General features: G+C 40.7%; 1 protein-coding gene across 5 annotated transcripts in view; it reads right to left on the bottom strand.

Moving 5' to 3' along the window:
- Positions 1 to 17,329, bottom strand: part of LOC143035133 (CUE domain-containing protein 1) — a 188,539-nt gene that overhangs the window by 49,990 nt on the left and 121,220 nt on the right. For 4 of the 5 annotated variants that reach the window (XM_076201732.1, XM_076201735.1, XM_076201734.1 and 1 more), the window contains one exon: positions 4,793 to 4,988. In XM_076201732.1, coding sequence (XP_076057847.1) covers positions 4,793 to 4,988 — 196 coding nt within the window. Of the gene's footprint in view, positions 1 to 4,792; positions 4,989 to 10,102; positions 11,148 to 17,329 lie in introns of all 5 variants that reach the window. The other variant, XM_076201731.1, reaches the window with a different exon arrangement.

Raw genomic sequence — 17,329 nt, 5'->3', positions numbered from 1 at the left:
GCTTGTAGCAGGATCAGAGAAGGGATTGAGGAAGTTAGTGACAGTTTGGGAGAGTGTGTGAAAGAAGGAAGTTGAAGATAAATGTGGGTAAAAGTAAGGTGATGAGATGTACAAGGGGTGAAAGTGGCAGCAGACTGGAAGTGAGCATTAAGGGAGAGCGACTGGAGGAAGTGGATAGTTTTAGATACTTGGGTGTGAATATGGCAGGAAAGGGTGGAGTGGAGATGGAGGTAGAATGTAGATTGAGAGAAGCGAGTAAATGCCTTGATGGATTAAAAAGTGTAACGAGGAATAGACATTTGGAAATGGAGGCTATGAGGAGATTGAATGAAGGAGTGATTGTACCAACAGCACTGTATGGGGCAGAAACATGGAACATAAGAGAAGAGGAGAGAAGGAGTTTGAATGTGTTTGAGATGAGGTGTCTGAGAAGTATGATGGGGGTTACTAGGCTGGATAGAGTGTGAAATGAGGAGGTGAGGAGGAGAACAGGGGTGGTAAGGGAGTTGGGGGATAGGGTGGATGAAAGAATATTGGGATTGTTTGGACACGTGGCAAGAATGAGTGAAGAAAGACTGGTAAAAGAGGTATGGAAGGCAGATGTAGAGGGAGTGAACATGAGGGGGCGACCTAGGATGAGATGGATGGATGGAGTGAAAGGGGCTTTGGGGAAGAGGAGAATGTCTGTTGAGGAAGGATGGGAGAGGACAAAAGACAGGGGTGAATGGAGAATGGTTGTATGTGGATGATGTGATGCATGAGGGGGAATGGGTGGGGGGATGGGGGGTGAGGTAGTATGTGTGAGAAAAATTTGGCGCAGCCTGAAGGGATTTCTCCCCGTCTTCTCCTTTTCTGCATGAGGGGATGGAGAGGGGGGGGGGGCGCCAATTTAATGAAGCGGCCTTGCTGTGGATGTGCTGTGTCTTGCGACACTACCTCTGACCCAGGCCAGTGGACAAGATGCAGGGATGACCCATCATCCAGGAGGTGCCAAGATAAGAGGGAGGGTAGAGGGTGGAAGGGAGTGGAGTGTATTGAGGGATGGAATGGGTGAGAATGGTTTTTATGTTTTTTCTTTTTGGCTACCTACCTTGTAAGGGGGAAGAAGCCTTTGGTATATGTATGTATGTACTACAAGATTATGGACCTTGACAAATCTTGTAACTGTCCATTACAACTAAAGTGCAAACTTTTTACTCAAGTTATCTTTGAACCCATTAACACCCAGTGACTACAGATCATATTTTGGCTAACACAAATTGATTCTGTTCTCACTGAAGAAAGCTGTTTGCCACAAGAAAATGGTACAGCACTTCAAGAGAAAAGGTTTGACAGAGCCCTCTCTCTACAGTGACTTGGTTACTGATTATCCTGTTTTGCTTGTTTTCATACTGGACATGAACAAACAGTAATCTAGAATGTTCTTGAATATAACCTACTTTGCTGTTACACAGTATCTACACATTAAATAACTCTTACCAATTTAGACTTTCTATTTCTTTGTGTAACCACTGACCATTACCTAAAGTCCCTTGTTAGAAAAGGGGGTGAGTCCCTTCACTCACATGCCAACATCAATCCCCACGGTTTCTCTGAGTATATCCCCATGCAACCATCTTTCCCAATCCATACAGCTCTCAGCAGGATCAGTCAACCTGCCCTGGCCATGAGTTCTGTGGACATCTCCTTTGTTGCTTCCACCAAGGGTTGTCTTTTGTGAAGATCATTCTATGAATGGGACCAACATTAAGGAAGTGTGCCACATACTTATATAGCCAGAGCTGCCATTCATGAACTATGCTTGTAACTAGTATTGAATGAGTTTCAAGGAACAGTCACACTGGTTTGACATACACTGCTCCTGAGAGTTTTGTGAGAGGTAGGGGACAGGGACCACTGCAAGAGTCAAGAGACCATGGAAGTTTGTAAAATTGCCTTCACCCTGTAGAGTGCCTCAATAGCTGCAAGAATTTGCAATAATATCTGCCCCATTTCCTATACTTAATAAAAGATTTCTAAGGGTATAAGAACAAGTTTCTGCATATAAGATTCCTTAGTGATTCACTTCTGCAAACTTTGTGGGCAGAATAATGTGACAGAAACAATGACTGAGTTTCAAGGAACAGTCACACTGGTTTGACATGCATTGCTCCTGAGAGTTTTGTGAGTGGTAGGGGACAGGGACCACTGCAAAAGTCAAGAGACCATGGAAGTTTGTAAAATTGCCTTCACCTTGTAGAATGCCTCAATAGCTGCAAGAATTTGCAATGATATCTGCCCCATTTCCTATACTTAATAAAAGATTTCTAAGGGTATATGAACAAGTTTCTGCATATAAGGTTCCATAGTGATTCACTTCTGCAAACTTTGTGAGCAGAATAATGTGACAAAAACAGTGACTAGATGTAGTGTGGGATAATAGCATGGGGGAAAAATTGAACACATGCATGGGAGAGGAGCATGGAAGGGAGGGAGAATGGTAAGGGGAAGGTTGAGTGAGATGGATAGAGACATGTAACACACTGCAGTTCATTGATGGTCCAAAGCTTAATTTTTTCCCATGCAGCCTTACATTGCTCTTGTAATTTTGCCTTATTCTGGAACCACGAGACTCAATTTCATTAAATTCATGGAGGGAAAGTAGAGTCATCCCAGTAATACCCCATGATTCCCCAACAATTCTTGGTACCAAAGATGTCAAGACATCTCTTCAAGTCAGCATTCAGTGTCCACACTTCGCAATTATAGAGCATGACAGGTAGTACAAGCAATTTGAAGTTTTGTATTTTAGCCCTTCATAAATATCAATAGAACCAGATACTATGGTTAAGTGAATCCATAACATCATGGGCAATGCTAATACTTCAAAGGATTTCCTGACACAACCCACCACTGTTATGCACTACACTACCAAGGTATGTGAAAATTTCTGTATTACAAACTGAACTCTGTCACCCAGCAAGCCCCTAAATGTCTGGATCTTGGTCTTAGTCCTGGAGACCTGGAGTCCCAGCAGTGTATAGCCTCCCTTTACGTGACTTGAGGGCTGCAACTAGGACCTCCAGTGACTCCACAAGTACAACATCATTGGTAAACACAAGGTCAGTGACTTTAGTGTTGTCAATGGATGTTCTCTTATGACATTGATAACTCTTGTAAATACTGTATCTTGTCCATGCAGGCATTGAAAAGTGCTGGGGTAAGGATACACCCCTGCCTCATTCCTGAATGAACAAGAAAGAAGCTGAACATGCCTACACACTTCAAAACATTCTGTTCCAGAATATAACCCAGACATCAAGTCAATAGTATTTGCAGGAATCCCATGAATCTGCAAATGATCCCAGAGCATCTCACAATGCAATGAGTATAATGCCTTCTTGAGATCAACATAAGGTGCAACCCCTGTACTCACATTGGTGTTCTACAAGAACATGGAGTATTAGGATCTAATCAGCTGATGACTTACTGAGCACGAAGCCAGACTGCTCAGGCCAGTAAAAGTTTAGAAGATGTAAACAAACCTGTGTCAACATCAGATAGGCAAGCAAAGTGCCTGGCACATTAAGCAATGTAATGCCATAGTAATTGTTACAGACCTTCTGGTCCCCTTTCCCCTTCCTGATAGGGATGACCAGCCCCTTATTTCAGTCAGAGGGTATGGTATCAGACTGCCGAATGGCAGACTCCTACATACAATCCATGGATCATAACCTCTAGTCCAGCTTCCAGCAAATCCATGCTGATGCTCCAGATGCTGGCTGCCTCTCCACCCCAACATACAGCCTCACTCAGAGAAGGTGGAGTTTCATCTATCACAGGATTGGGAACTGCCACCTGAAAACCAGTCAGGGAAAGCTGGTGGCTTGGAGCACCAGCCATTTACAGTTGCTCAAAAAACTTGGCTAAGTGAGTTCTACATCATGTCTAACACTAGCTGCCCATCAGTTATTTGGACACTGCTTACCTGGGCCATAGATTTAGAGCAGATTTTCTTTATGGCTCTGTAAACAGCTTTGAGGTTATTTGTTCTGAAATAGCCCTCAAAATTCTCTGTAATTCCCACTGACATTCCTCTCCTTTTCCATCCTTATGGGAACTCTAGTCTGTTGTTTCAGTCCAGTATAAATGCAGATCCCCAGCCATTCCAACAATGTGGCCCAACTCTATACTCCTTAGTGTCTCATGCAACACCACACCACTTCTTGACCTTGAATGCTTTCCAATGAACTTGACAGCTTTCAGAGTTTCATGTTTGAAGGTATTCCACAGTTCTTCAGGGTTCTCAAAAATGTCAAGCACTTCGAATTGATTGGCGAGTGATACTGCATACTCCTGGGCATATGCCTTATCCTTGAGCTTCTCCAGATAAAAAGCAGGTACCGTAGATTAAATCTCAGGATTCTCCTGGACTTATACTCAATAACTTTTAATTCCAATACATGTAACATAAGGGATACTCGTGACAACATTTTTAAGTACCTATCCCCCCCATTTGACTCCACTGAAAGTAATAGTTTTCTTAACTAACAATTACTCTGAAACTTATATAAGTAGGCTCCTTGTGTACTACTGTAACCCATACAAGCTTTCACTAAATAACTGTTACACATCTACTTTGTCTAAAACCATTCACATTTAAAGTTGCAAGACAATATGTAACTAAAGTCAACATTCTCTCATACATTTGTTCACAAGAAGGCAAACACACTTGTGAATATCCTCACTTAATCTAAAAAAACAAATTCATCTTATTTGAAATGGAGTCATGTACAGTACAAGTGATACTGACCTCTTTGCAAGGATCGCATAAACTCGCTATTTGTCCTAAGTTCGTGCATAAACTCGTCATTCTGGAGGAAAAGTGCAATACGCTCGTCTGCTAGGTACTGGGCCAACTCGGCATCATTCTCTCCCAAAGCTTCCCGTGCTGCTGCATTTTCACTTAATCGCTGACTCAATCGGTGAGGAGATAAGACACCCATTCCCTGCAATGCAAAAAAAGACAAAATAAGAAATAAACAAAAAACACCAATAATATAATAAACAAAAAATATGCAATAATAATAACAAATAAACATATAAATATATAAAATAAAATGCACTCAGTTTAAACATACATGTACATGCAATGCCATTTACATCCTAAAATAATTTCACTGATAAAGAGTATCAAATTCGTGATACCCACACATTATTTGCAAGAAAGAAATTTTTGTAGACACAACCACACACACGAGTCTCTTCATCTCCCAAACCTCTGGGGTTTCTGCAAGAACCATTGGATCTTCTGCAAATGGACAAGGTGAGTATAAGGTGAATATGCACCCCTCTCTAGGTCATTCCTTCTTTTCCATAATTTATCACCAAGCCTTATATCTTATATATATATATATATATATATACATACATATATATATATATATATATATCATATATATATATATATATATATATATATATATGTATATATATATATATATGTATATATATATGTATATCTATATCTATATATATATATATATATATATATAATCAAATTTGACTGCTGCTTGTGCAAGAATAAGCTTCTTGTTAAAGGATTCAACCTTTCTAATAGTGCTTCTTTGTTCTTCATTAAGTCGGAATAAAAGATTGCCGAAGTTCATATTGTATATTATACGACGTTTTGCCCTTCTTTGAGAATTTTCAAGTACATCTAAATGGTAATAGAAACAATTTATATATATGACAACAGGTGAACTGGGAAAGCTTATACAAAATAGTGAAGAAAGATCAAAGATCTTATGTGGGAATTATGTCCGTGGCGCTCCGTGGGGTGCTGGGAGGGCCAGTTGTCCACCCAGTGAAGCTTGAGCCACGGAGGTTGTACCTCCCTGTACATTTATGGATGGAGCCTTCTCTCGAATATGGAGGGCCTCCAGGATTTCCAGACGATGAAAGTTGTGTGCGGAGTTGATGATCTATGTATTTTCCACCAGGATCTTTCTAGTCAGGGAGGAGTTGTGTTTTTCCGAAAAATGTTTCTTCGGGGCACCAGCTTGTAGATGGCACATTAATCTTCTGGAGAGAGAAGTCGTCGTCATTCCTATGTAAGACACAGGACGAAGCTTACAGTCTTCGTGCGGGCAGATGAACTCATAGATGACATTACTCCTCCGTAGTGGATTGAGGTTACGGGTCGGGTTATTTCGCAGGATGAGGTTTGACGTTTTAAAATTCTTATAATAAACCTGAAGCTCCAGCTTTTCTCCAGGGTTGGATGGTTGTACACCACGTTCAACAATTTCTCTGAGGATTCTTTCGTCCGTTCGGTAAGCCGTACTCATGAAAGATCTGTAACTGAGAATAATTGAGGGGTGTTCCTCGGGAGGGATGGTGTCATGCTTTAGGTAGTTCTCCATTTTTTGTCGGATGACTTCTTGTACGTCCTTATTGGGGAATCCATTGTTAACAAGGACTTGCATTCTTTGTTACTTCAATTTAAATGTTTGTCTCTTATCACCACTCTCATTTTCCTTTCATGCAAGAAGTCTTCCATCCACTTAAGTAGTTTGCCCTGTATTCCTCCTGTAGTTTCTAATTTCTTTAGCAATTTCTTATGTGGCACCTTATCAAAAGCTTTTTTCAGGTCTAGAAAGGCACAATCAGCCCATCCATCTCTTTCCTGTATTATATCTATTAGTCTTGAATAGAAACACATCAAATTTGTGACACATGATCTTCCTTGTCTAAATCCAAACTGCCTCGGATTTAGTTCATTTTTTCCAAATGCTTTACCCATCTAATTTTGATAATTCTTTCACAAATTTTAGCTACCGTACTTGTAAGAGAGACCGGTCTATAGTTTGTAGGGTCTTCTTTGTTTTCCCCCTTATATATTGGTACTATATTTGCTCTTTTCCAATCTTCTGGAACTTTTCCTTTCTTCAAAGAACTGCTTATTAGGCTATGTATTTTGTCTGTTAGTTTGTCCCTGCATTCTCTCAAAATCCAGTTTCCCATTTCATCTGGACCATGCAATTTTCTGACATCAAGATTACTCAAGTGATTCATTATTTCATTCTTTGTTACTTCTATTTCTTTCATAGGGGGGGGGGCTTTCCCCTTCCACTCATCATCTCTTAGTTGTATGTTTTCCTTGGTAAACGCTGATTTAAAATGCTTGTTCATAATTTCTAACATTTCTATTTCCTTTGTGTATTCTACTCCTCCTTGTCGTAGTTTCACTAATTCTTGTTTGTTTTTCAGTCTGTTGTTTACAAATCTATAAGATAGTTTTGGTTGATGTTTACATTTTTCTATGACATCCTTTTCGTGTTTTCTCTTTCTTCTCTGCGCACTTGTACACATTCATTTCTATAATCAGTATATTTTCCATTTTTCGTTTTTTTGTCTTTCCTCCATTTTATCCAAGTTTTATCCCTTTTATATTTTAACTCTCTACATCTTTTGTTGTACCAACATTTTACATATCCTTTTTCTTGTTTTTGTCTTGGAACATACTTTTCCACTCCTTTCTTATAAATTGTTGTCAAAATTTTCCATTTCTCTTGTACTGTTGTTTCCTTTTTGTATATCCTTTCTCAGTCTGCTTTTTGAAAAAAAAAGTTTTTTCATACATCAATCTTCCCTTTCTATATTGTTCGTTTTTTCATGTATTTTTCTTAATTTAGTTCCAGTTCAACCAATATGTGGCCACTTTTATTTATTGGTGTCCACTATTTCGGATTCTGATGTGATTATTAGGTCCAGTCTCGATGATTCTTCCTCATTTCTATACCTAGTATTCTCTTGTATCCACTGCGTCATTGTATGTTCTATAATCATATCAAGTAGTACATTTTCCCATAGATCGTCTCCACCCTTCACTGTCATCTCTTCCCAGCAGATTTCTTTACAGTTAAAGTCATCCATTATAACTAGTCTTCCTCCATCTTCCATTATCTTATTTAGTGTTATCCTTGTGTCTTCTAACATATTTTTGTGTTCTTTTCCCACGAAGCCGTTTTAGTAGGCACATAATTTACTACAAACTTCCTGCTCTTCCCATCCTTGTCCTCCACTTCCATCATAATCATCTCTACTCTATTCTTTCCATATGTGACATTCCTCACAGTTATACCCTTCTTAGTCAGGAACATAACTCCACCCCTTTGTTTTACCTCTCTGTTTCTAATCCAATAATTATATACATCATGTCCTACACTGTTGGGTGTTAGTAGACCTTTAAATTTTGTTTCTACAGTTCCCATTATGCCCGGTTCTTTTTCCTTCAGGTAATCATTCAGTTCGTTCAAGCCTGTTACTAAGCAATCTATATTTGAGTAAGACACTTTTAATTTTCTGCTACTTCCAATGTGTTTTCTATTTCCCTTCTGTTTTTCTCTGCTATGAACCATTTCCTCACTTTTATATTCACTACTACTAATAGAATTTCTCTTTTTCTGACTCTGTTTTTTTTCTCGTTTTTTTTTTCCTTAGCTTCTAGTCTTTTTGTTTTCTCATCCTCTCTTTCCTCTTTATTCATTTCTCTTTTTGTCCATTACTGTTTATAATGATCACTTTTTGCTAGTTTCCCTGTTTTTGCTAAGATATTCTCCGCTGTCATTTGTGACCTGAATTTAACCTTAATTTGTCTGGTCTTGTCTGTATTGTGTTTCCCTAGTCTATATATTTCTTCTATTTGTTTCCCTGTTTCTGGTTCATCTTATTGAACTACTTCTAATATCTTATTTACTTTTTCATTTTCCTCTTTTATTCTTGTAGTTCTATTTGGATTATACTTCTTTTCCATCCCTGATATAATTATACATTTCTTTTTATCCGCTAAGTCTCTTACTATAGTCTCCTTCTCCCTCATCACTTTAATAACTGTGCCCTTAGTTTGTTCTTTCATCTGCTGTTCCACTATACCTCTAAATTCAATTTTATTGTTCTCTTGTACTTTTTTTCCAACCACTTAACTCTTTTGCTATGGACTCTTTCTCTTTTTTATTCCTCTTTAATTCCTCATTATCATCTTTTACTTCTCTTAACTGTCTTTTTAATTCTTCTATTTCTTTAGTTAGGTTTTGATTTGCCTTCTTTAGTTATTCTATTTTATCGACTCTTCGGGTAATTAGCGTTAATTGGTTAAACCCAACCTCCCATGTTTCCTTCATTTCTTTTAGTTCTTTTCTAGATTTACTAGTCGGGGGAGGTTGTCATTTCCTCACTCATTAAATCCATGGAAATAATTATCTTCACTTTCCATTGCGCTGGTCTTATCTATATTTCTAATTTTTACTAATCTCTTCGACTTCACCACCCTCGTCTGTCCCTCTCTTGTTGACATGCCGTCTGACTTCCTGGGCCCATTCGTCCCCTTCATTTCCTTCCATTTTCCTCAGTAATACCTCCCCTTCTCCTTTTTCTTTATCTTCCCACTACACCACGAGCTTTCCCCTTCCCTATTAATACAACACAGGTACTCCCTCGATGTTGGAATCCACGAAAATTGTAGATTTTCCTTTTCCGGAGTCCAAACTTCGTTGTCACTTCGACCGACGTGTGTGTGTGTGTGTGTGTACACACACACACACACACACACATATATATATATATATATATATATATATATATATATATACAGTATTAGTCTTATTTTCCTTTAGATTATCGATCACAACTCGGTCTCCACAAACCAAGACCAAACACCTTTTACTGACAGCCACGGCGTATTTGTGCTTTTGATATCAACCAAGAACAATCTAGATCTGGGTCCAGAATAAAAGGAAAAGTGCCATCCGGTATGGAAATGTTTCATGGAGATGACCCAGAACCCCTTAGCTACTGGGTAGGGGCTGTCACGGAGATGAATGAAATTCTCTGGCGAAAAACAAATTGAAAGGAAAAGTGCCGCCCGCTGCCCAGTATGGAAGGGATCAAATTAATTCTAAATGAAGAGGACTCCACAGTTGTAATTGAAATAATAATAATAATAATAATGATAATAATGATAATAATAATAATAATAATAATAATAATAATAATAATAACAGTAACAACAACAATAATAAAGTCAGTTAGCTGCCTTACAACACGCCGATGACCCTAGTACCTCGTTCATGTCCTCCTCGGAATAGCCTCTTCTCTTTCCTTCTCCTTCCCCTCCTTCAAATTCTCCTTTTTCCTCTTCTTCTGTATCTTCGTTGATGGACAACAATCGTGGATGGTGCTGACTGCCTCTGCGGAGCCTCCGGGCGCGAAAGTCGTCGCGCTGAGGAGGAGCCTCGTCCTTGGGCAGAGACAGGTCGACCCCCCCGTGTGGGGCCAAAAAGTACTCCCCCTCGGGCCCAGCGGGTCCCCCGCCGCCTACCCCAGGCGTGGGCGGAGCACCGTACGGCCTGAAGAGCAAGTCGGCGTTAATGTACGTCTCGTCCTCATGAAAGAGACTCGGGGAGCGGAGGACGTTCCTCTCTCGCCTTGCATACTTCTCCTCGATGACCTGCTCGAAGTGGCGGGTCTTGGCCTCTCGATGGAGGTACTTGGCCCTTGCCCTCCGGGCGTAGAGCTTGTCGAGGCGATATAGGATCCGGGCTTTGAACTGCCGGAGCCAACTGCGAAGGCACTCAAGGATCGAGGAGAAACAGTCGCACATCTTTGGTTCCTTGACCAGCACCACACTGTCGCGGTCAATGTCGGGGTGACATCACTGGCAATCTTCTTTTTTCACGTTTGCGGGGTTTCCAAATCCACTTAAGTCAACGAAACGAAATAAAATAAACACTTGGCGATTCACATCACTTCCTGAGAGAAGCTGTCTTTGCACTTTTATTTTCTAAAATTCTTGTAGTCGCGACTGCTGTGACTGTGGAGTACCTTGCACCGTCCCCTCCTCATCTATGGCACTGTTCTTGAGGATAACTGAGGGAAGGGTCCACTGAACACTTTTTTCTCTTTTTTCCACCAAGAGCCGTGACAGGACCTTAGGTCGCGAGGTAGTAGTTCGTTTCCACCCCGGGTGTCCCTCGCGATGTCTTCCTCAGTAGTGCGACATCATCCGTGGGCACTCGACAAGCACATGGTGACAACACTTCCAAGGCCACATCATCAAATCCATATCAAACGAGTACCCATTTTCTATCGTCAAACATTCACCTCAGCTGTTGTGTTAAAAAACAAATTCACCAAACTGGTCTGTTAACACAGGAAAAAAGAAAAAGAAAAAAAAAAAAAAAAAAGCCCAATCTGGTCTACCCACACAAAAAGCACATTCGTCCAAGCTATTCCATCAAAAATGAATATCCATGTAGCCCAATACGTGATAAAACATAGATGTCTCTCCTGCTGATAGACAGGAAGTGATAACTGGAGGCAATAATCTTTGGTACGTCTGGGCGCTGTGCGAGCCGACGGTGGCGATGCGACTTATCTCTGAGATAAGGAGACAAGACCGTTATCTCTCTCTCTCTCGCTCTCTCTCTCACCAAACCCGTAATATGGGTCAAGAGGAGCAGAATGCCGTTCCGCAAACCTAAAAAAAAAAAAAAAAAAAAAAAAAAAAAAAAAAAAAAAAAAAAAAAAAAAAAAAAAAAAAAAAAAAAAAAAAAAAAAAACTGAAGCCCCTTGCCACCTTCAAATATTGGTTCTGGTTAACGCTAGACTATTTCAAACGGCTGAAGAGGGACCCTGAGTGGAAAATATCTTTAAACTTAATAAATCGCACGAAGGCAGCCAGAGTAAAGCATACAGTTTCTTCTCACTGTGACGCCTTTGACTGTTTTATTCTCGCCAGTGCCGTTAGGCGATTCTATTTAGCTGCGTGGGCGGGGCAAGAAGCATACTCGGGATAAAATTGGGTTTCGGTCGGTCGAGTTCCCCAAATACCCATTCTGCCCCCCGCACTGCAGAATAAAATAATAATAATAATAATAATAATAATAATAATGATAATAAGTATAATAATAATAATATAACAACATTAATAACAACAATAACAATGAAAATGCGTTACCCCCTAAATCAGATAAATACAATCGCCTATTCATAGTTAGAATAAAACAATAACAATAACAACAACAACAATAATAATAATAATAACAATGAAAATAACAATAACAACAATCCTATCTATCTGTATACCAAGGCTTTTTTCCCCCTTATAAGGAAGGCAGCCAAGTCGAAGGCACACCCCCACTCCCACTCATTCCATTCCCATCCACCACCCTTGTTATTCACTTATCTTAGCCCTTCATGGATGAAGGGTCATCACTGTCTCCTGCCCACTGCCCGGGCTAGATGCATTGCAGCAAGACACAGCACATTCACAGCAAGGCTGCTTCACTTAACCGGCGACCCTCCCTCTCCATTCACTCAACCGGAAAATATAGAAGACAGGGTGAAATCCTTCCGGGCTGCGTCAAAGTATCATCCACACACAGCCATTATCCACTCACCCATATCCCTTGCCTTCTCCTTTCCTTGTTGAACAGTCACTCCCCTCTTCTTTAAAACCCCTTTCACCCCATCCATCCATCTCATCCTCGGTCCCCTCAAGTTCACTGGCTCCACCTCTGCCTTCCACATCTCATTTTCACTCATTCTTTCCATATGTCCAAACCATCCCAAAACTCTTTCATCAGCCCTATCTGCCATCTCCTTTTCCGCCCCAGCTCTCCTCCTCACCTCGTTTCTCACTCTATTCACCTTGTAACCCCTATTATACTTCTCAGACACTTCATCTGAAAAACATTTAAACTTCTGCTTTCTGCCTCTCTCAAACTCCAAGTCTCCCATCTCCACCATACTATACAGTGTCGTCGGCACAATCACCCCTTCATATAATATACTCTTTGGATCCATTCCAAGATTCCTCTTTCTTGTGACAGTTCTTAATCCCACAAGACATTTACTTGTTTCTCTCAATCTACAATTTACCTCCACTCCTCCCTTTCCTGCCACGTGCGACCCCAAATACCTATAATTATCCACTTCCTCCAGCTTCTCTCCTTTAAGACTTGTTTCTAACTCTCTGCCATACTCTCCCCTTGTACATATCATCACCTTACTTTTATCCACATTTACCTTCAACTTTCTTCTATAACGTACCTTCCCAAAATTCGTCATTAAATGCCTCTGACTTTCCCACAAGCGCACTGTCGCCAGCAAACAACAATCCGCTCACCTCCCACTTTACTCCATTTACTTTAACCATCTCCAGTCCCCTGTCCATTACCCTCGCCTTTACCTCTTACACCACCCCATCCATGTACACATTGAACAGCCATGCCGACATGAAACATCCCTGAGGCAGCCTCACCTTTACCCCAAATCCTTCACCCTTTCCGTTTCCAATTATAGCACAGGCTCTACTATTCTTGTAAAAATTCTTGACTGCTCTCAATAGCTTTCCCTAAATCCCATATATCTGCAATATCTCCCACTGTGCCTTCCTGTGTACCTTGTCATAAGAGTTGTGATCCATAAATGCCCAAAAAACATCCTTACCTTTTCCTAAAGCCTTCTTACAAATCTGCCTTAGCAGAAATATCTGATCCACGCATCCTCTAACTTTCCTAAACCCACACTGTTCCTCACTAATTACTCCCTCTGTTCCTCTTCTAATACTCTCAATTAAAACCCTCCCAACTACACTCAACACACTGATCCCTCTAAAACTACTACAATAAGATTTGTCCCCTTTTCCCCTGTAAACTAGAACTATCCAGAACGGTGAGAATCTTACGATTCGAGAGGTAAGCTATATCAATTTTTGTGATATTGGAATGTATACAAAGATGAGATAGAATTTCATGATAAAATTCTGCTCCATTGTTGGACTTTGAGGGTTGTGAAGGGACAAATTACTTTGCCAAGAAGTGCCTGAGCCACATTCTTGGCTGATTTGTCTGTCAGAGGGGCAAGAATACAGAATCTAGAGAAATCTAACTATTAAAAATAAACGCTTTCGAAACCGTGCCCAGATGACGATTCAAGTTTGTGTGGACGTGCCCGGTATAAGGGATTTTTCATGTGCGGTTGTACCCCAATCGTGGTCAAGGTTGGACGTTGGACACAATGCCTCTGCCCGTAGCAGCTCGGTTGAAAAGACGTAATATGCATTATTGGACGTGGGTTGCGGATGAAAAGAAAATCAGTAAGATGGAGATCAATATGTCAGCGTCTTTAAAAGGTTTGTTACGGAAAGAGCACCGTGAAAAATTTCCTTCTTTTTACGATGAAAAGGTTAAAGAACCCCGTGATAGTGAAGCCGCCATGAAAAGGCGACAGCGACATTTCTGGGCTTGGGTGACAAAACAAAAAAAGATTGACAAATCCACTATTGACAAAGTTCTCAGAGCACAGTTAACAGAAGAGCATAAGAAATGCCACCCCGAATACTATGGAAAGTGTAAAAACCGGAAATCTACGACATGCGTCGCGGAGCAATCTATACAACAATTCCAACGTATAGTCCTTAGTTTCAACGAGATGTTACGCAATTCACCAACATACGAGTACAGTGATAGTACAATAGATGACCTGGAACCGTATAGCGGGGATATTTCTTCCGAGGTTGTAGAAAATTTCAAGAAGCACTATTACGCAGGCTACAATTTTTTTTTGTGGTAATGGTGGAAGAGGACACAGGCAATACCAGTTGTACTATTTAGAGCGTAGGTTCAAGACATTTAAAAGAAACGCCCGAAAAAACGTGTTCGCTATGAAGAATGTGAGGCGCCAGCAAGAAGAGGGAGCAAAGGAAAGTAAAGTTGAGAAGAGACCTGAAAAAGATCCAAAAAGAGAAAAAACTGTTACAAGCGGAAAAGAATGAAGTGGATAATAAGCTGCGGAAAACAATGTTAGAAAAAATGAAAAATAATGAATCGGAATACATCTCCCAACAAAAGAAGCGGATGGGTGGGTCGGAGTGTTCACCAAAGGAATTGAAGGACTACACGCTTGTAACAGTTTTTTCTCTTTTTGGATCTTTTTTTGTTTTGTCACCCAAGCCCAGAAATGTCGCTGTCGCCTTTTCATGGCGGCTTCACTATCACGGGGTTCTTTAACCTTTTCATCGTAAAAAGAAGGAAAATTTTCACGGTGCTCTTTCCGTAACAAACCTTTTAAAGACGCTGACATATTGATCTCCATCTTACTGATTTTCTTTTCATCCGCAACCCACTTCCAATAATGCATATTACGTCTTTTCAACCGAGCTGCTACGGGCAGAGGCATTGTGTCCAACGTCCAACCTTGACCACGATTGGGGTACAACCGCACATGAAAAATCCCTTATACCGGGCACGTCCACACAAACTTGAATCGTCATCTGGGCACGGTTTCGAAAGCGTTTATTTTTAATAGTTAGATATATTTATATATATATGTATATGTATATATATATATATACATATATATACATATATATACATATATATACATATTATATTCTCTATGAAAACTGACATAAGTATTTAGGGTTTTGCGTACTCTGAAATCTATTTAGATAACTGACCAATTCGTCTCCACAAACGCTGAAGATTTTTAACTGATTTAAAAAATATTTCACGTTGGTGTCGGCAGTAACAATAACTTGCTACCAGATGTGTGATATAACTCAGCTTTTTCAGGCACCTTGTCAATAAACGAAATGACTAAAATTTCCAGCCATTTCATGATATTGTTTAAATGGAAGTGTTCGTTACACAGACTGGACTGAATGTCTGGAATCGCGCATTGGCTAACGTCTGTGGCTCCTTCCACAGCATTTGCGCCGAACACCTGCTCCTTCATCACATGCGCGGTGTATGAGAGACCTAGTGAGGCTACTTCTGCGCATATCAGGTGTCCGTCTGTTACGGTCACACCATACCGCTTGCCCCACAAACCTTCATCTCGTTTGTTCTCCATGGTCATTAACGTTTTCATTACCATTGCCTAACATTTGGTTTGCATTTCTTATTGTATACATTTTTCTACAATTGTTATTGAGGTGGCCGATACGATTTGTTCTATCTAATTAATATCCGCCAGATTAAGATGAACAAATTATAACTCATCTTCCCTCCTTCCCTCTCTCAATGGTTCTTAAATTCCCACTTTCCTCGACTCTGTTCACCGAATTCGCATTTACGAAAAAAATATACAATTCGGCGTTTAAACACATAATTCCACCCTGCCCTAATAGATGAATAAATAAATGAATATATAAATAAACAAATAAACAAGCAAGTAAACAAATAAACAGGGTACAATAAAAAAAATCTTGAAACTTTATTCACAAGTAATTTTAAATGCGTTTCTCAAACGTCCATGAAACACTAATCCGTATTTATACAACTTAATCCTCTCCCTACTTCTCACAGCTTATACATTATTCTATTCTTACTGCTACTGGAGATCTTTTTCAGCGTTGGTGGAATCAAATACTTGAAACTAGGCAGGTGGGATAATCGGAAGCGTGCTGGTCCCGCATTCGCTCAATTGTGGGTTCGAGTCCCGCACTCCTCTAAATTCCCAGCAGTGACTGTTACCTGCCCCAACAGCCCCCATGCCCTGCTTCGTCCGCAGCTATGCGCCTCCTGGCGTACGCTCCTTTACCTGGAAGAACACAATATCGCAAAGCTTCCGACAGCTTCCTTAGTGATACGCGCCAGATGCTCCTTCGCGAAGCAGACCCACGAAGTAAGGGAGCCCCATCGGGTAGGGCGCTGTTCAACAATACGGCAGAGAACGAAACCCGAGGGCCAAGCAGGTTCTCTTAAACCTCTCACGCTTTGGTGAACACCTTTCGCTCCATGTGGTTTTCCTCCCTCCCCCCCATCCTCCACTTTTTTTCTTCTTATTCGTAAGGCTCGCACCTGCCCTGTATCCCTTCCTCGTATTCTTTTCACTCTCGTCTTCTCGTTTCCCAGGCCGTCTCTCCCTGTCCTGCACCGCAGTTCGACCGACGACGCGACGCCCATCCCTGACCACAGCTGATGACGCAGGTAGAGGAAAGACTGACACTAAGAACTGAATTCCTGTTCCAGGCACTGAAACACTGAAAATAATTTCAGCGAATAAAATCGTTCGAGGCCCAGCATCCTCATTTAACCCTCTTCGGTCACGGGGGTCGGGGGATTTTTCCCTCAGCCGAATAGAATCACCTGGCGTTGTCTAAGAAAATGAAAATCGCTTGATGGTGGCTGGAAAAAAAATGTCTGTTCAAGGGAAACATGTTAAGTCATCAGTGGTGGTAAATATTGAAGTAAATCGTGGTGATGGTGTGGATGATGACGTCACGTCGTTGTTGATGCTGGTGGTCCTATCTCCCACTGTTACTGGGGTTGGGTTGATCTTG

The sequence above is a fragment of the Oratosquilla oratoria genome, chromosome 18 (genome assembly GCF_046742065.1).
Source record: "Oratosquilla oratoria isolate Oo_2021 chromosome 18, ASM4674206v1, whole genome shotgun sequence".
In the NCBI taxonomy this organism is placed as follows: domain Eukaryota; kingdom Metazoa; phylum Arthropoda; class Malacostraca; order Stomatopoda; family Squillidae; genus Oratosquilla; species Oratosquilla oratoria.
Note: the sequence above shows the minus strand (reverse complement) of the source record. Positions and strands in the feature narration are given on the sequence as shown.